Source organism: Cyclopterus lumpus, chromosome 8 (genome assembly GCF_009769545.1).
Source record: "Cyclopterus lumpus isolate fCycLum1 chromosome 8, fCycLum1.pri, whole genome shotgun sequence".
NCBI lineage: Eukaryota > Metazoa > Chordata > Actinopteri > Perciformes > Cyclopteridae > Cyclopterus > Cyclopterus lumpus.
Genome location: NC_046973.1, coordinates 14,368,314 through 14,387,390, shown reverse-complemented (window position 1 = coordinate 14,387,390; position 19,077 = coordinate 14,368,314). Strand labels below are relative to the sequence as shown.

General features: G+C 43.0%; 3 protein-coding genes across 5 annotated transcripts; 2 read left to right on the top strand and 1 right to left on the bottom strand.

Moving 5' to 3' along the window:
• Positions 1 to 65: 65 nt before the first annotated feature.
• Positions 66 to 8,098, bottom strand: LOC117734606 (ADP-ribosylation factor-binding protein GGA1-like). Of its 3 annotated transcripts, none has more exons than XM_034538790.1 (17): positions 7,935 to 8,098; positions 6,844 to 6,928; positions 6,518 to 6,593; positions 6,043 to 6,141; positions 5,826 to 5,949; positions 5,573 to 5,673; positions 5,326 to 5,406; positions 4,759 to 4,896; positions 4,542 to 4,623; positions 3,448 to 3,555; positions 3,176 to 3,325; positions 2,978 to 3,051; positions 2,619 to 2,806; positions 2,010 to 2,239; positions 1,757 to 1,926; positions 1,499 to 1,609; positions 66 to 1,235 (listed from the first exon to the last, which is right to left on the bottom strand). In XM_034538790.1, the coding sequence occupies exons 1-17, from the start codon at positions 8,059 to 8,061 to the stop codon at positions 1,125 to 1,127; spliced, it is 2,055 nt and encodes a 684-aa protein (XP_034394681.1). In that variant the 5' UTR covers positions 8,062 to 8,098; the 3' UTR covers positions 66 to 1,124. The 3 variants fall into 3 exon arrangements, with proteins under 3 accessions (XP_034394681.1, XP_034394682.1, XP_034394680.1); XM_034538791.1 differs by lacking the exon at positions 7,935 to 8,098 and adding an exon at positions 7,326 to 7,897; XM_034538789.1 differs by having other exon boundaries at positions 2,619 to 3,051; positions 7,935 to 8,093.
• Positions 8,099 to 8,648: 550 nt separating this feature from the next.
• LOC117734604 (MICAL-like protein 1) lies at positions 8,649 to 15,036 on the top strand. Its single transcript, XM_034538788.1, is given in 16 exon segments — positions 8,649 to 9,420; positions 9,892 to 9,940; positions 10,119 to 10,269; positions 10,445 to 10,530; positions 10,653 to 10,795; positions 11,162 to 11,760; positions 11,864 to 11,909; positions 12,142 to 12,736; positions 12,825 to 12,947; positions 13,203 to 13,329; positions 13,470 to 13,560; positions 13,737 to 13,810; positions 14,184 to 14,246; positions 14,249 to 14,294; positions 14,379 to 14,425; positions 14,637 to 15,036. Coding segments are annotated over 16 exon segments (2,532 nt in total). The 5' UTR covers positions 8,649 to 9,253; the 3' UTR covers positions 14,762 to 15,036.
• Positions 15,037 to 15,775: 739 nt separating this feature from the next.
• Positions 15,776 to 18,550, top strand: polr2f (polymerase (RNA) II (DNA directed) polypeptide F). Its single transcript, XM_034540465.1, has 5 exons — positions 15,776 to 15,929; positions 16,071 to 16,140; positions 17,302 to 17,432; positions 17,815 to 17,886; positions 18,060 to 18,550. Exons 1-5 carry the CDS (start codon positions 15,910 to 15,912, stop codon positions 18,148 to 18,150), a joined length of 384 nt encoding a protein of 127 aa, XP_034396356.1. The 5' UTR covers positions 15,776 to 15,909; the 3' UTR covers positions 18,151 to 18,550.
• The last annotated feature ends 527 nt before the right edge of the window (positions 18,551 to 19,077 follow it).

The following is a 19,077-nucleotide window of genomic DNA, read 5'->3' as shown; positions in this document are numbered from 1 at the left end:
GGAGCTTCCATGTGGACGTCCTGAGAAACTCCATGCCCCAAAACACAAATGAACAGGCCTTCAGGTCACCAAGAAAAATCCTTTATTACCCATTTGGAATATTTTACCAGAATTATGCTCTTGCACAAGTCAAATGTACATAACAGGACTGCCATCATTGGTATTTACAAAGCAGTCATATTGGAGATTAGTGCAGCGGAATGTGATTGAGAGCCTGTGGGGAGGAGTGTTGAGCGTGACTGACATGCATCGCACACTGGAGAAACTGGTTTGAGACCAGGAGTGCACGCTGAGCACCTTGCTTCATCTCAAGTTGCGTGATAGTCTTAACCAATAAATTCTGAATAAAAAAATTAAATCACAAGCTAAATAAATAAGTCAAAATGTAACTTACCCTACTGAAAATGCTCAGAATATATTAAGGATATCATGTCGCTGAACTGCATCTCAGACCTAATATGACTGATGTGTAACAGATGAGGAAAACAAATCCATCCAAAACACACGAAAAGTAAAATGTTAAAACCGCAAAATAGGCACATATGGCAGATGACACTTGTTAATTTCGTTCTTTACACAAGATGAGAAACACAAATGGTACAATCTCCCCCCCCCCCCAAAAAAAATCCTTTGTGCAAATCAAAAAGTGGACTCAGTCATTGCAAAAGGAATTAAAAAGATACCAAGAAACGTTGATTAAGTCTAGCCTTGTTTTGCAAACTAAGATGAACTATGTAATGCGCCAACGTCCTCTGTGTCCTGATTTTGCAGGCATTGCATCCTGTGTTGGAAAAGCATGCAGAGGTGACGGTAAAAGCAACAGATGAGTGATTCAGACTGAAGTGAAAAACACCACAAACACACCAAAAAGTACGCACACATTTGATGTCGTCTGTTAAACAATATGACAAGACTGCAACAGCTCTTGGGGGAGTGGAGGGGAGGGGGGGGGGGGACATCACGCGACTCATTTAGAGCAAAAGCAATTTATCAACACCGATCAAAAAAAGTACAACGTGTTTACAAAAGGAAAACGGGCAAAACGCAGAGTGTTGAGGTGGTTTTGGGAAAGGAAGCGGAGTCTGAAAGCAGAGAGTCTGTCAGGTTGTGGTTGTGCTTCAATGCTATAGGTTCCCCCACATCTCTGGAGGAGGGAACTGTTCTAGACTTCCGCTCTCGCTGTGCTCCTGTTGTCCCATGGTGAAGGTTAAGCTGTACTGCAGCTGCACTTTCTCCTGTGGGACACAGGATGAGAGGTGGATTGAGTTATAGTTTAACATCCATCTGTTGTATTGCCATGAGTCAGAAGAACTAGTCAGATGGAACGGGGATAACGACAGACTCATCACAGCCATAAACGTTCCACAGTATAATAATTTAACTTTATAGTTACTGTTGTGCCTGAGGACTATCGTACGTTTTAGACAAACGGTAGCTTAATGGTTTCTTCTAAAAAGAGGGACCCCCAATGTGGAGACCGGTACAAATCTCGGCGTACCTTGTTTGGGTTCGCCAGCAGCAGGATCTGTGTGACCGCAGCCGGGGGATGGATGGGGTTGAAAGCTGGGAGCTCTGTTCCTGATGGGGGCTGAAGTTTCACTGCCATAGACTACAGTTGATAAATGAGAACAAACATTCCAACTCACAGTAAATCGGTCGCAGTAGTTTAGTAACAATGTCCTTTCCAAGAATAACCATGCATGTGTATAGTCGACTGCATCTATTGGGAGGGGAAGGCCGTGAACTTTCTTACTACCTTCGGGGCTGTGGTCTGGAAGTTGATGTTGTCGACGGGTATGGGAGCAGATGACAACATGGAGATTATCACCACTAGCACATCGGTACGAGAGGGAGGCGAGTCCCGAGCAAAGTGAAAGAGAACCCGCAGGCTGTGTCCATCAAACACCGTCACAGGTAACAGACTACCTGGAGAGAGTAAGGACATTAGGAGAGAGGAGGAGAGTATATCATCTGTTCTTCCAGGTAGACAGGCCATTCGGTTCACTTACTGGGCTTAATGGATTCTAGCGGTACAAAAACATCAGTCAGGGTGACATCGACAGGTGGCGTCTCTGTGTGTGTCGGGGACATATCCAGCAACGACGCTGCAAGGCTGGGCTGAGAGTTGAGAAGAGGCGCGGGATGTTCAGCGGCGAAGGTTGGTATGGGGTTTGGGGTGATGTTGCACCCAGACTTGCTCTGCAGATCCCTCAGAGTTGGTTTGCACTGCTGCTTGTCCCTGATAGTGGATACACGAAGAATTCTTCTTTGATTCCTTTGGTGGTTAATTGTGATATTCTATACAGGTTTTTTAAATTCTCCTTGTACTAGCTCTGCACGAAACTTCTGAGGAGCATTTTGAGCCAGGCAGGCCACCGAGTGGAAACAAAAATAGCCAGAACAAATGTAAGGAGTAAAAGGTCAAAGCATACAGCTGTGGTTTCTCTGATCAGTATGGAGAGCTGTTCTGTGTGTCTGATGTTCGAAAACTAGACGGAAATCAAACAGCGGCTGCACTGATCAACTTTAACTACATGTGAATACCAAAGTGCACCTCAAACTAAAACCTTAGACTATTCCCCACAGTACTGGGACAGAGAGTGGTGCTAGTTAAATACCATTTGACCTGCATGTCCTCTGGAGGCAGGGACTGCTGCATCAGGGTCTTTCCCAGCAGGTCCAGCTCATCCAGAGCAGAGTTCCCAGGTGTAGAGCCAGACGAGAGGGGCTGAGAGTGGGAGGCGGGGTCTGGACTCAGGAGAAGACTGGGTGCTGCCGGGATGTCTGCGTCGATGCTGTCGGAGGACTGGAAGTAGAAAGTATGAGGACAAATAGTGGTATGGATGTCTTGATTATACTGGAGCTGTATTGAAAGCAATGATGCATGAATGTGATAATGAATAATGAAGTTTTGCGTGTTTGCCAGATGAATAATAATAAGTTGAGTTTGTTTGCCAGATGAATAATGATAATAAACCTGGAAGGAGTCCCAGGCGGTGGAGTCCTCAGGCTGCGAGAGAGGGTTGGAGGTGTGTGTTCCTTCACTTAAACCTGTGGGACGCACAAAGAGTGGCGCTATCATTTAGGACCGTTTCTCAGAGAACTCCAAATAAAAATCACAATCAATATCCTGCATACAACTTATTGGTGCGTGTGCTGTCTGATGTGCTGTTACCGAGTGACATGAGCTCGTCGTCCAGCAGACTGATCCCCATCTCTTGCGAAGGGGCATTGAGGCTGTCTGTTGGAGTGGGGAACTCTGGGAAGGACGGAGGTGAGTGTGGCGATGTGTCCAATCCTGACAGATCGAGCAGTGCCGTCCCTCCTGTGAGAAAGGGAGTCAAGCCAGTTTATTTCTGCATGTGACATTTTTTTGTTGTTTGATAATTCTATAACCAATCGATTAATTAAGCCTTCATGCATTTCTGTGCTCAATGTCTCACCCACCTGTTATCCTCTGTGTGTTCAATGTGTTGTTCACTATCTCCCCCTTCACCTGCTGTTTGTACTGGTTGATGACCTGAGTCAGGCTGTCGTTCGCCTGCAGGATCTCGGCTGTGGAGACGGGAGAAAACGCTGCGCATTGATTTCCCAGTGTTATATGATAACGGTCATAAGTAATATCTCTAGAGGCGGACGAGAGCTTAGAAAGACAAAATACATATGTCATGCAAGCACCTTGTTGGAGCCATTTCTAGCGAGCTTTTCTAACTGCATATTGTTTTTATTCACCTCAATATAAATCGTACAGCAGCACCCAGTGGTAGTTTTGGTGCGTCACCTCACATCACATTACTCAAGGCAGGTGTGCTGAAAATTAGGTGAAGACACCGCGAGTAAACAGTCTTCAACCACTGCATGTTTTGGTTATTTTGGTCGGTTTAATCTTAGTTTGGTTTGATGAATTTGTTCATTTTGCTACCGATTTGAACATTTTGTAAAGGCCTTTTAATTTGGATGAGTGTTTGTTTATGTTGCTACAGTCAACCAATCAACTCGGGTACACCATTCAAACAACCGCGGGACCACCCGAACCATCAAACGGAGAGCATCTTTGTGGTGTCTGTGGGCGGCTACCAATTTAAGTTAGAAGCCGAAATACATCTTTTCAGCTTAAGTTAAGGGGCAATGCTCAAAAGTATTACAAATGCAAACTTTCTCCAAACAAACTGTAATTATCAAGGCTAGTTGATAATGTGTATTTTAGCCACGTATGGTGTTTTTCAATATTTTACAATAAATTGCAAACGTCTCCAGAAAATAAAATGGCAATTCTGGATACCAAAGATTTCTGCAAGACAAACGCGGTTAAAGAGCAGAGCGGTGACTTAACCAACGATTGGCATCAGCTTTCAATGATTAGCCCTAGTGTTTATATTGTGGGCGTGTCTCTGGTGCTCTTACCATGAACGAACATGGAAGGCTGGGTTCAGTTGAAAAAAATAATTTTGTGCATTTTGCTTGCTGCAGCAAATAAACAAGAAGTGATCGTTCCTTTTTTTTATTTTTTAAATGATGTATGAATGAGATATAACGCTCACCCAGAGCCTCGTCGTTGTCCTCCGTATCACTTGCCAGTCTGAACAGTGTAGGTCTCATTTTCTCACAGCGCTGGTACAGATCCTGATCACACAAAACACAATACAATCTACCCTTTTCCCAACAAAGTAAACAATTAAAAAGTTACACTGGTTACTCTTTTTTCTTTTTCTACAAGAGTCTAAATCTCCCTCTGATCAAAAGCATCCGTCAGTTCACCTGCAGAAGTTCAGCGTTGCTCTGATTGTCAGCGGTGTCGTCGTAGTCCTGCAGAAGCTGAGTCAGCAGAGCGACGCTCTCCTTCACCTCCTGAATGGCGTTCACCCGCTTTGACACCTTCTCTGCTCGCTTCTGATCCTGCAGCAGAAAAAGAGATTGTTTCACAAACGGCACTACAAACAAGTGCCCATGTATGAAAATTAGCATACAAGCTGCCGAAGCATGAATAGGAAAACTGGAGAAAAAAAAAGGAAGTACAGCTAGGTCAGGGAGAGGCCATTAGAAAAGTCTCGGGCGCACAAAGAGCAGTTCCTATTACCCTGAAATCAGGACGCATTTACTCTGAGTGCCTGCTGAGTCATCCTGCCAGTGACACACGAAACCCCCCAAAGCAACCAACCCATTTTCCTCATTCCGTTAAGGTTCCTGCCCAAAATGCAGCACTCCGATATTTTACTCTTCTTAGAAGAAGAAAAAAACAAAACACACATGGCTTTATCTGCAGCGCTAAAAAGGTAGAGGTGCAGTTAATGTATAACGTACAAAAGCAGTCAGAGACAGGTTTACCTCTTGCACCATTTCCTTGATGAGTTTGTTGGCAGCTTTTAGGTCCTCGGGGTGAGAGCTGTTCAACAGCCGAGACAACATCTGACAAAGCACACAGTTCGCGTGGTGAAAAATGAGTGAACAGGCTTCATAAATATCCCCTTTGGGGGAGGCGAGCACAATCATGACCGCATGCGCCGTGTGTAAGAAAGTGACTCTTAACAGCATCTTTTCGAATAACCGTGATTATTAACAGACAATCCCTTACTTTTGACTTCTCCTCGTCCTCAAAAATGGCATTCTTGGGTCTGGGTGGAGGAAGGTTCAGCAGTTGGTCAGGTGGCAGCTCTGGGTCTTGTTTAATAATACCTGATTTACAAACACAGCAGATCAAAAATAACATAGATAAATGCTTAGAGATTCATCTTTTATATACAAAAATAAAAAACGTTGGATAAAATCTTTAGTGCCTTCTAACAACTTTTGAAGTTAGAGTTTGCGTTAATCTGATGAAATCTTACCTTGTTTCTTCAGCATCTGATAAGCATCTGAGATCTTGGCCTCATCAGGTAACCCCAAAGTCCAGCTAAAGATCAACTCCAAAACCTTCTTTTTGACTGGCTCTGGTGACCGGGAGCCCAGGTACTGAGTGGTGTATTGAGGACAATGAGTCAACTACATACAATACGTGTACGAAAACAAACGGATGCACTCAGAGAAACACTTGGGGATTCGTACCTTTGGAGAAACTACTTTGATGAGTTCATTGAGAAAACGAAACTTGCCAACTTCACTGTGAAACCTTTTCCCGCAGTTTTTCATACACGTCTCCAGAACCTAGGCAAGAATTACGATGAACAAACAAAAATTAACAAAATCCCGAAAACAGTTACACCGTATGCTCAAAAAGGAATGCCACGTCGAACAAACACCCAAAGTGAATTTAGGTTTGAGGACCGTTTCTTTCATTCAGCAACACAGACTCATTTAAAAACCTAACATTCAGATGGGTTTTTGGCCACCCATAGAACATTTTGGGTGAAGTTAATCTTCTTTAGTGAAACATGGTAGAATTAGAAAATGTACATTTGAAAATCACATTCGCAGTGTAGAAAATTAGTAGCAACACAAAACATTTGCACTGGAAACCCTCATCATCAGGACTGAGGCAGCGGATTCGGACTAGCAGATCCCGGGTCTGGTGTGAACTCACCAGCAAGGCCTGCATGGCCTCCCACTCCTGTGGAGATTGGATCTTGTGGGCCAGGAGCCTGGTGGCCAGCTGAGGCCTGTAACACACATCACAAACCAAACTGAATGTCCAGGGCATCGCGGTAAAGTATGCATGCAGGTACTGAATGAAATAAGTGTTCATTTGCAGATGAAAAGGATTTCCTAGATTTTTTTTTTTTTATTCAACAGGGAATCCTGGTTTGGTAGAGAGGATCTGTCCACTACCACAGGGTTTCCAGGATGTATACACTTGAAATCAGCATCAACCAGACACATTGGGATGTGAAGGCTGTGGCCTCCTCTTACCCCTCCAGGTCATTGTTGAGCTGGTCACAGAAGCCGTGGATGCTGCTCCAGTCTGTGTCTCGGTTCAGTGGGTTTGTGGCTATGTCTGGAACGGAAGCAAAATGGCATATCAGACAACAGGAGACCTCAGCTTCACTGCGCTGCATCAATGTTGTCACTCATAGTTAGCAAGTGTTAAAGGTTGCAAGTGTCGAAACTATTTTGTATAAAGTACATTTTATATCCATGTTATTATAGATTTTATAATTGTATTGTAGATTTGAAACACCTCTTGAATACCATGCAATATAATACCACAACAAATAACTGTATAGCCTACATAAAAAGGTGGAGGGTTGATTGCACAGCTACTGTTTCATGTTTGTATAATAATAAACTAGCAGTGGCTAAACTGGCAACGGAGTGCCTGTTGTTAATTGTCTTTTTTTTCATTATAGAAATGTAATGATAGCTTCAATATTCATACACAAAAGTACCTTCACCTTTATAGATAACGTTACAGACGTTGAGTCACAATGCCTTCGCTTTTCACTTAAAAACAACTTTATCTTAGCACCCAAGAGAGTCCAAGAGGGTATTCGTGACGCTCGTGATTTAAAATGCGTTAAGTCTCTGGTCACCGGACCCCAGCGAGCCACCGAGCCAGAGCAGCACACCGGGACGCAGCTACCGGAGCGTCGCGTCAGCTAGCTTGCTGCCTGTCGGTCGTCGCACTGTGTCATTGTCTCGTCTGGAACTTTCCTCCGAGGCCGGAGCTTCGCCGTAATCCCACCCTCACCTCCGGGACTAGAAACGGGCCCCCTGTGAGATGGTCGCCCCCCCCCCCAAGGTAGTTGAGCTATCGAGCCGCAGAGCTAAAGCTCCGCCCGGCTGTATCGTGTTTGTTGACAGCGAGCAGGCGCAGCAGCTCCGGAGCTCGGTTAGCATTCTGGACGTGGCCACAGGGTCAGAGTCCCCTCCTCTCGCGGAGCCACGCGCGCGGCTCTGCTGGGCTGTCACCTCGTCCGCAACAACTCGCGGACGATAACGTGCGAGCGTCCGGCTCCCCGGACCCCCACCTGCTCCGGTACAATAAGTTAAAAAACACTCACTGATACGAGACTCCAAACTCTCCGTGTCGGGCGGCGCAGCCATCACTGCGAGATTTATGCGATGCGTCGGTCTCGCGAGGGACTCACGGGCACGTAGCGGCCGAGGAGACGCAGAGCTGCGGCGCATAGAAGAGACGCTGGTGCGGTGCCTGTAGAAAACATGGCGGTTCAGATCGAGTTGTTGCTGCTCCAGCTTTCTCCACAACCACTCATACAAACTTCTCACTTAGATGACTTGCTCAATATTTAGAATATAATTAAATTAAATTAAGATATTTATATAATATACAGTGGCTCACTTTGTGATATTTGCATTATTATGTGGTATTATTTTGAGTGTAATATGCCAATAACGCCAATGACCAAATATTGCATTTTAGCCCTAAAATTATATCATTTATTTCATTTATATTTATCTGGAAATAGCCATAATAATCACAACCATTCTAGCAAATTAATTTCTATGATCAGAGAGCTGAGTCAAGCGCACAGGAGTCATACCGGAGCTAAATTGTTTCAAAATTAAAGCACGCCATTTGAGTTCGACCGGAAATACTTTTTAAAAAATGACTGACGTTTTTTTTCGAAATCTTTCCGACAGGACGACTGGACCTCTCGTCACAAACTAACATTGTAGACTAAAGCTGATTTTTGTAGTATCGAAATGAACGAATGGCATGTTTTAATAAAGCTGTAATGCATCTACGTTTTGATTATTTATTCTTATTTTTGATAGAAGTTAAAACTATTCTTTAATTATCCTTTAATTTAGATGTATTATGTTTGTCCGCCACGCAGATAATATAAAAAGAAACGAACTAAACGTGTAACCAGAAGCCTCCTCTTCCTAATTATAGGCAGCAGCTCTGTGTCTCCCTCCAGCGACAGCTCTGGTGCATTTCACTGGACGGGGAGCACAACAAGACGGACTCCAGCAAGTGTCGGGACTTGATTAAAAAAAATCTATACACACATTTTTTATTAAATCGACTATGAGTCACCGGGTCACCCTAGATTTCTGTTTTTGACGACAGTTCGCCACATAGAGATTGTTGTTGACATTTGTTGTTGTGCGTGAGAAGTCGCGTCGTTAGCTTTAACGCGCGGGCACCTTGGTTTGTTTTCGACGACGTAGCGGCAACAAAGATAACTTCCTTCCTTCCTTCCTGTTGCTTCACCACCTCGATGCACCAGGTCGGCCGCAGGTTTGCTGCAAAAAGAAGATGCTCGTTTCCTGTTCCCTCCTCCCCGAAGCCCCGACCTGCCCCTCTTTCTTTCATGCCCTCTAACTTCTGAAGCGCGATGTTCAGCCGGCCCGCATGTCCAATCTCACGCAAGACATGCTGGCATCGCCGAGGGCTGTCCGAGAGTGGTGCCGCGTCACATGCGCCAACTACCCCGGCGTGGAGATCAGGAACATGTCCACCTCATTCAGGGACGGACTTGCATTCTGTGCCATCATCCACAGCCACCGACCCGACCTGATGTGAGTAGACCAGTAGTTTCATGTGCAAACATGCATCCATAGATGCACTGACTGGTCTGCAGGTGAGCTGCATGTTTAGGACATTTCTAATGTTGTAAACACATGTGTCCTTTTTTTTGGGGGGGGGGGTCCAGAGGACTTTGTTTGTCATGTCTGGGGCTGCTGCAGATTGACTAATGTGCTGTCTAATCTGGAGCAGGGCAGGACCTGCTCACTGTATAATCTGCTCTCCTCTGCTTAATCTCTTTCTGTCTCTCTTCTCGTCCACTGTAATGGGATTAGTTGGACCTTCTTTTTTTTCCCCCACACAACAATTGAACTTGAATCATCTAATTTAATCTGTGATCTTGAACTGCATTTAGCTTTTTGTCGGTGCTTCTTTGTGTCTGTTGGGTTCTCTGGTTATCCCTTATTCACCTAATTCTTTTGTCACTTAATCATTCTCTTTTATTTTCCTCTACTTTGCTCCAGAGACTTCGGCTCCCTCTGCAAAGATAATGTTTATCAAAATAACAAGATGGTGAGTCATTTACATCTGTGGTTGCACTCAAGCCACGATGCGAGCATGCGTCTCTCTACTATGCGCTTGGCATTTGTTTACCATTACAGCGCACAAGACAGCTGGGACCTCTGTATTCACGCAACTCTTTCCAGTCTTCCACTTTCATTCTCTGTTCATCTTTCCCGGCTTCCTGCAGGCATTTGAGATTGCAGAGAGGAAGCTGGGCATCCCTGCGTTGCTGGAACCTAAGGACATGGTTTCCACCAAGGCGCCTGATGGCTTGAGCGTCATCAGCTACCTTTCCCAGTACTACTACTTCTTCAACAGGAAGTCTTATGGTGTGCTGAGTACGATATCTCTGTTCTGTTTGTATAGCTCTCTATTATATGCTTGTATTCACAGATACATGCAGAAAATCAACTCAATGAGGTTTATTGTCTCTCTTACGGGCTATTTTTATCTCAAAGCTCTCTTTTGCCAAACTGCGCTCCATTTGCACATCTCCTCTTGACTTTACAGCAGGTCTCGCCACTTTGAAGTCATCTCACGTCACTTTCTTAAACAGCCTCGCAAAGAGTAAAACTCCCGATGGTCTGAAAGGCCTGAAGGTAAATTAAACACACGTTTGTTTGCATAGTGAACACAACTTCTTCTTCTTTTTCTTCTTCATCATCATCATCTCAGCCGCTGGGTTATCGGTCTCAGTTGCTGGTTTCCCTTCTGCTTTCAGAGCCAGACTGAACTGGGAACCAGCAGAGAAGATCGTTTATCCAACACAAGGCTACGGACAGTGTGTCATGTGTGTTTTAAGCCGGTCCACCTCATACAGAGACATTTGACTGATGGAAAGGTCTACCATCGCAGCTGTTTCAGGTAACGGCACCGTTCACAAGGTAACAGCAGTTTGTTCGGTTTGTTTTTGTGTCAGTGTCTGGATCCAGATCAATCCAGACACTGCGTAGATCGGGTTGGAGTCACACACAAGCATGTGTTTAAAGTGTGTTTCAAGGGACCACCGTGATCATATTAGACATCCCGGCTGAAGGAACCTCTCTCTGTACATGGCCGTACAGCGTAAGAAGAGAACTGGGTGGTTTTTCTGCTGTTTTTTTTAGTTTCTGTCAAAGAATGTTCTTTTCTAATACATGTGAGTTTTTTAGCCATCAAAGAAGGTCAATTCTAGTATTACCTTTTTTTTCCTGTTGATCCGTTAAGATACATTTCCCATTTGTCTCCCAGGTGCAAAGTGTGCCGCAGCACTCTTTTACCAGAGTCTTACACGCGGGGAAGTGACCACTGCTCCTTGATCTGCACGCACCACATCACGGACGGTAAAAGTGTTGACCTCAATAAGCAAATCAGAACGACTGACAATCGGCCCACATCTCAGTTTCAGGCCGGTTATTTCTCTCTGGGTGGACTGGCCCTTTCAAGCGTTCCTCATTACACCAACACAACAGAGTCACAGGACGGACTGGTTTGTAAGACACCGGAGATGGAGGGGAGAGAAAGAGAGCAGAAAGTTAGAGACTCAACTGTTGGACTGAAGTGCACGGCAAAGAAGTCGGCGCCTCCCCCTGTTCATCCACCCAGCGTTGAAGACAGGACCGTCAAGGGAGCCCAAAAAGCTGGACCTGTGTCCCTTCTGGCAGCAAGTAAGACACAGCAGGAGGAGACAAAGACTCAAGGGACCTCTGAGCTCTCCTCTCCCTGTGCACGGGTGACAGAGGGAAGCAGTCGGCCGGTTCCGGCCCCCCGGCGAATGTTGGACCCTTCTGTGGCCCCTGTTCCTGTGCCCAGGACCAAAGCCCCGCCCAGGAACAGCTCTCCTGCTTTAGGTAAGAAAAAAACCAACACTATCTTCTTTTTAGTGTAGCGGATCTGTTTTTATTTTAACCACTCTCTGTATGTTGACGTTCTCTTTTTTTTTTCTCCATGCAGGCAATGTATCCAATCAAAAGAAATGTTCATCCAACTCGTCTCACATGTGAGTGTACTTTTATTATAGTCTATATTTCTCTTGATTATGTTAGATTTTCAAGCATCTCTTTTCTTTGACTCAAGCTACCTCTCTTTATTCACGTTTGACAATAATACAAAGACAATTCTATAAACATCATCAATCACATAAAAAAAGCTTCATAAAGCCGTGATTTTGATTTATCATAATAAACACTTTTGGAGTCGTCTTAAAGCCCCAGTTGTCTTTCCCCTTGTAGCACCAGCCCAACAAGAGATAGGCCTAAAGTGCAAACCAACCATCCATGGATGAACATCATCCACCCCGGACCCTGGACACAACTGCCCCCCGCTCCACCTCCGATACCCGCTCCTCGATCCAAATCGGTCTCCAACATGCGGAGGTCCTGGAACAGGCCCCGGGTGCCTCCTCCCAATCCATTCGGAGAGGAGGTGGATGAGGACACTCCAAAAGAGTCTGAGCCTGACGACCAAACTGAGGCCAGTTCAGGGAAAGGTGGCACTCGGAAAAATACATCGGGGGACGCGGATGCTGAGGTTTGTTCAAGTGAAGAATTTGCTATTAAATCTACATCCGATGATGTGGGAGCTTCAAGTGAACCAGCTCGAGAAACTTGTCAACTTGTATCTGATTTGGATGAAACTGGAAACACAAAAGCTTTCCCACCGGACGTGACTGAAGCAGCAGCAGCAGCAGCAGCAGGAGAAGCAGCACAGAGTAACATTTTACCTAGAAGCCTCTCTGTGCCAGCTATCGCATCCGCCCGCTCTCAAAGCCCCCTTTTGCATTTGGACTTGAGCGATGCTGACCAGGTCGTGTCATGTCGAAGTAAGGTATGGAAAGAGATAACCGTTCATAATGAAATCTAATGTCGCAGACTAAATACTTCAAGACAACAATGTTCTTTTTTTAAACTTATAGCTGGCCTTCAAAGAGAATCCCTTTGATCGAAAACCTGCGATGGCCACATCCAAGACCATTCAAGACCTCCCCTCTACGCGGGCCCCCGCCCCTGGACATGGCTTCCCCCTCATCAAGAGGAAGGTACAACGGCTGGATTTAAAACTCCTATATTCTAAATGCACATTGCTGGCCAAAGAGTTGCCTCGCGTCATCGTATTCAACCTTAACAGAAGGATTGGATGCAAACACGCAGTCAATGTTTAGCCCTCATCACAAGGTTCAGTCATTGAATCTATGATTATATCCTTGTGGCGATTATTCACACTTGGTTTTGCAGAAAGTCTGCATCATTTTTGGAGTGAGAGATATTACTGAGACTTATATGTGGCTGGACAGCTGCAGACGGACCAGAACGTGTCCACAGAAGAGCTGCAGGTGGAGATGAGAGAGCTGGAGAAACATCTGGAGGCGCTGGAACAAAAAGGAGTGGAACTGGAGGGGAATCTGAGAGACCTCAAGAACGGTTCGGCCAACTGTTTTTACTGGTTCTGACCCAAATGATTGACTGGCTGGCACCAAAATGCGTATAAATGCTAACTGTGTAATAGTTACATTACTATGTCATATATGTTGTTTTCCAATGAGCCGTTCTTTTTGTTGTAGATGAAGATGAGGAACAAATGCTAATGGCGTGGTTCTCTCTGATTCATGAGAGACACGTTCTGATGCGCAGAGACACAGAGCTGGTTCATCTGTAAGTAGATTTTGCTCCGCCTATGAGTTGTACAGCACGTGCCATGATTTGTCACGCTCACCGCAGTCCAAAATGGCACCGCATCCAAAATGTTAGGCGAGTGTTGTGACGGGAGGTGTCTTGAATTTTACCCCCATTTTTGTTGTTGTTGTTGTTGTTGTGCCTTTTTCTCCCAGGACCAAGGAGCAGAAGTTAGAGGAGAGACAGGCAGATGTGGAGTACGAGCTCAGATGTCTCCTTAATAAACCAGGTCAGTGTGTCGCTGTGTGCATTACTTTGCCACTTTTTTTTTTGCTAACATATCTGACAATAATCCCAATTATTTATCTCAAAACACAGCTCGGAGGAAACTCTAAGGATTAAGGGATCGATAATCGTTATAATTGGGACCGTTTAACCGTATATTCAATACACCCAACATATGGGTTTGTAGTCGTTACCCTGATGGAGATTACACATACACTATAAATAAGCATATTTCTAAAAGCAAATTGTTGCAGAGGTTTAACTGAAACTGCCTTTTGTGTAAAGGGGAACAATAAATAAATCTCAAACCTCACTGGTTCAGTTTCCTGAATGTGATGCGATGCGTAAACGTTACACTCGTCATCTTCAACCTTCAGTGAGCGAATGGAGTCGGGAGGATCGAGGTCGAGAGCAGCAGCTGATGGATGAGCTGGTGGCCATCATCAGAGGAACCAGATCGTCAGCAGCTTGGACCAGGACAGCCAGAGGTGCCAGAAGAAGAAATACAACTATACTATCGGGCTTTCATAGGTATTCATGTTGAAAATTAAAAATCCGTCTTTTCTTATTAGGGAAAGAGGAGAAGATATGCTTTTGGAAGCCATGATGACGAACAAAGGTGAAAAGAAACTTTTACTATTATAACTAAACTATTTTTTCATACTGTGATGTGACTTTTCCTGTGAAGGAGGCACTACCGATTTAGCCTTGGATTCTCTGAAACACGCAGAGCTCTATAAAACTGTTATAAAACTCTTGTGCAAAACTATTTGAAAACGCTGACTCATGTTCGGCTGCCCCTAACTGTGTTTATATATATCTCTCCACAGAGATCCAGAAAGAAGGATTAAAAGACCTAAAAAAGTCCAAAGGAAAGTTCAAGCCCACAAAAATGTTTAAGATGCTGAACCATTAAGTTGAGAGCAACAAAGACTCCATGGACAAAAAGAGCTGAAGTACTTACCTGGCAGAAACTCTCACAGAAAACAAACTCATACTTGTAGATAATAAAGATGACTGTTGTGGAAAAGTGGAATCTGATCACAATATCAAATAGTTTATTAATGTTATGTTGAAGAGCAGCTCTGTATTGCCTAAATTAAATATTATCTTAGTGCAAATATTTCAGTGTTATCAATGTACATGTGTTTTTACTTGCTCTGTCTCCTGTTTTACAATCTGTTTTTATTTGTATGACTTGTATTTTATAAAGTATGATATAAATATGGATTTGGGAAAGTGGTCTTTTTTATGTTGAATTGTATATTTCAGGTTCAAATAAGTTATCCACTATGCTGACTTTTTTTTAAAAATGTTTTAAATGCTTGATAAAACCAACTTCTTTTGATCTCACAATCAGTTTAATTGTTTTTGCTTAAATGTTTAATTTAATGTTTGGGTTTTTAAATGGAGAGCAGAGCTCGGAAATCCTCAAAGAAATGGAAATTAGTAATGTAATATCTATTTCCTTTGTGTGAATTTTCCTTGATTATTTGTGATCCCCTGTCTGACCCCTATGTTGGATAGAATATATTTCCTTGTACAAATATGGCAAAATTTTTAGAAAAACAGTTAATTCAGGTTCACAGTTGAGGATTTTTCTGGAATGAAAATTGGCCAATTAATTCTTTAGCGTTTTTTAAAAGCAAGTCTAATGGTAAACTGAAAGCATTAAATGCATCAGCTACGGTAGGGGAAGTGCTCTTACATAAACATTGATGTTATGAACTTATTCCCAATAGTTTAGAAATCAGGCAGGTATGCCCCTAATGTGCACACGTTTGCAATAGACGATATGTCGCCTCATTACGAAACAGAAATTAAACTGGTTCATACAATAATCGTTTTATTTGTAATTACATTAAACCAAATAATGCAATCTCAAGCTTTTTATCAACAGCCTTTTTATCAAACGACGGAACAAGCGGAACAAAACACAACGTTCCCCTGGAGCAACCGGAATATCCTCCAACGGACCGAGATACCGGAAGTTAAACATTCTCGACGTTCATGCGGCTCCATGTTGACAACAAAAAAAAGTGTTTCTGAACTTTTTTATTAGCAGTGATTCACCGCGAACATTTACAAGCTTCAAACTAAAACATGTCCGACAACGAAGATAAGTAAGTGTTGTCACCCGGCGTGAATGTGACTTATCGACCCGCGTATTTACTAAAACGTTAGAGCTAGCTAAATTGTAGCTAGTTATGATTCTGGACGTGTGGTCTTTGTGCTTATCGTTTTGATCTCATTCATTTCTGTAGTTTCGACGACGGAGATTTTGATGAAGGCGAAGAAGATGAGGGATTAGATGACCTGGAAAACGCCGGAGATGTAAGTTCGCCGTTTAATCACATGATGACTGTCTGTTCTAGCTAGCACGTAGCTTGTGCGTTATCCATTAGTATTCAATTATTCCTGTTGCTCAGTGTTCGCAATGTTTTAATCTCTTTTCACAGTACCATCGTCATTGTATATTCGTCACACAAGTACATTTGTTTTTGTAAAGTGCGTTGGTGGTGTGTGTGGCTTTAGCCTTGCGAAAAAGCATCGCTAAACATGTTTGGAAGTGTTATAATATCCGCTCAAGGTAACCAGTTGTTTCAGATCACCTAGACCAAACTGTTCCGTGGACACAGAAGAGATTTGACGTAATGGATGAATATATAAAGTACTTGCATTGAAACTAACAGGTGGCGTAGTGCATAGACTGGATGTCTTTGAATGCATTTTCATGTTGCTCGACAGAGATCTAATCCAGGTCGTTGCGATCTTTCTATATATATTTTCTTTCTTAAATGTATTTCTTCATACGTGGCTGTGATGTGGTGCTCGCTTATACGATCGTAATCGCCGCAAAGGGTAAGAAATGTGGCTTGAACATCTCCAGCAATGTGTTTGTGAATGTGTGATATCTCCATTCCTTGTGCATCCGTGGAAAACGTTTCTCATGTCCCCCTCGTCTCTGATGACATCGCTTCCGACCACTCTGGCTCTCTTTGCCGGAGTTCTTATTATTATTATTATTATTATTATTATTATTATTATTATTATTATTATCACTCCAAACGCTGTCTTTCATTTAGATTTGGTGCCCAGTAGCTTTCAAGGGAGCTTTTTTTCATTGCGCAACATTTCATAGGTCTTACATTTCTTTCTTATCTATGGTAATATGACATCCACCTATCCTCTTCGGCTGACCACTCATCAAAAGTCATCCCCCCCCCAAAATATCAAAGTTCACTTGAAACATGTTTGGTAACTGTGAAGCTTGAAATGAAACTAACAGTCGCGCAAAATCTACCTGTTATTTTGAGTGCGCACTGATATATTTACTCAGATAAATATAAACAGGTGTACAGGACCTTATGGCGCAATAAAGTACACCCCGTGACTCACTCTCAACCAATCAGAATGCTTTATTTCATCTACCCGTATTATAATGTAATGTAATGTAAATATTTGTGCGAACCTGTTTGACTTGCTCTCGTGCAGGAGGACCGGGAGAACGTGCAGATCTTGCCCGCAGGACAGGGGCCGCAGGCCAACCAGAAGAGGATCACAACACCATACATGACCAAGTATGAGAGAGCCAGAGTGCTCGGGACACGCGCTCTCCAGATAGCGTGAGTGTTTTTTATATGACTATATATATATATATATATATATATATATATATATATATATATATATATATATATATATATATATATATATATATATATATATATATATATATATATGATACAAGCCTCTATGCTGTCATTAGTTGTATAGTTGAGTTGTAACACTAAACGGTGCCGATTGTAAAAGATGGGGAACATGCAATTGCCCATGTTTATGTTCATAATGGCTTGACTATGTGGCACTAGTCAATACCTTTTTAATGTGATGAGTACCATCACCCAGCTCTTAATGTATTCTAGGAGGGTTTGGGTGTTTAGAGGCCACTTTATTAGTCAGGCTCTTTTTCAGTATTTACTTCACGTGCATATCTGCTCCCAACAGGATGTGCGCTCCAGTCATGGTGGAGCTGGAGGGAGAAACGGACCCCTTGCAAATAGCTATGAAAGAGCTCAAGTAGGTGCTAATTATATATTTTTAATTATCAGTAATGTTTTGTAATATTATAAAATCACTGCTTATGTAGTTTCCTTATGTCATTATTTAGAGAGTAGGTCAATATTCTGTGATACAGATCTTCTCTCTACTGTCCAGTGTCTCAATATTATTTCACCCCCGTCCAACCACAGGGGCAGAAAGATCCCGATCATCATCCGCAGATACCTTCCTGATGGGAGTTATGAGGACTGGGGCTGTGACGAGCTCATCATAACTGATTAAACCACTCATCCCGTCTGAACTGATTAATTTAATATATGCTGGTTCACTCCCACCATCATATCAGGTCAGTCAGCCACACAAACCCGGAAGATTCCTAAGGCCGGTCCCAGCATCGCCCACCAGTTCATGCCTCAATTTGATCCGCAAACATCCATTGCATCGGGTGACTCTGTGAAATATAAATATATGAAGTGTGTTGAATTCACACTTGAAGAATAATTCAAATCAAAACACTTGCCAGTTTATGATCTTGTGATCTGACTTTTTTTAGTTTCATTGTGTTGTGTAAAAAAATCCAGAGTTCTTATTTACTAGTTGCATTATACCGAAGAGCCACAAGGGGGAAATGTAACTTAAGTCTGACATTTACTTTGTTTTACAAAATAAACCTATGTGGTAATTTGTCCATTTTTTTGTTCCGAAGAAGAGAGGTGTTTAGTGTACAATAACTGTTTTATTGTTATTAATAAAGACTTTTGTATAAATGACCATGTCCCATTCATAACACGTGTAATGACACTATGTGCCGTCAGAGATGTATGTAATGAGTTTTAAGTTATACTATTAATATCACAATGTCAGAGGGACTTAGCAGTGTAATTATGCAGTAAGCCACCTGTGGGATGTTCAGGTAAACTTAAGGAGTTGCAAAAGGGATATTAAGTTGCTCTGAACCTACAGTATGTCATGATACTGCTAAAGGATATGTAGGTGTTGTTGGTGCAGCTTTAGTTTTTAGTAGGATTTACTAAATCTCCTCTTAAGAGTTCACATATTTCCACTTCTATTGCTGTTTTTAGTGTGGCAAAATGTATGATTAGCGCTGCCACATGAAACAAATCCACACTGTTTCCACCTGAAAATTGTGCAAACAAATACAAAATCTGCATTTCTATAGGTGAAATTTGGCAGATTTCTGATACATCC

What these genes read in the sequence shown, in the direction of transcription:
- LOC117734606 (XM_034538789.1), bottom strand. Translation starts at nt 8,061, where the DNA reads ATGCGCCGCAGCTCTGCGTCTCCTCGGCCGCTACGTGCCCGTGAGTCC. An exon ending in TCAGATGCTGAAGAAACAAG is followed by an intron (nt 5,674 to 5,825) that starts GTAAGATTTCAT and finishes TTTGTAAATCAG; the next exon opens with GTATTATTAAACAAGACCCA. An exon ending in GGACAACGACGAGGCTCTGG is followed by an intron (nt 3,556 to 4,541) that starts GTGAGCGTTATA and finishes CCGTCTCCACAG; the next exon opens with CCGAGATCCTGCAGGCGAAC.
- polr2f (XM_034540465.1), top strand. Translation starts at nt 15,910, where the DNA reads ATGTCCGACAACGAAGATAA. An exon ending in ATGTCCGACAACGAAGATAA is followed by an intron (nt 15,930 to 16,070) that starts GTAAGTGTTGTC and finishes TCATTTCTGTAG; the next exon opens with TTTCGACGACGGAGATTTTG. An exon ending in ACCTGGAAAACGCCGGAGAT is followed by an intron (nt 16,141 to 17,301) that starts GTAAGTTCGCCG and finishes GCTCTCGTGCAG; the next exon opens with GAGGACCGGGAGAACGTGCA.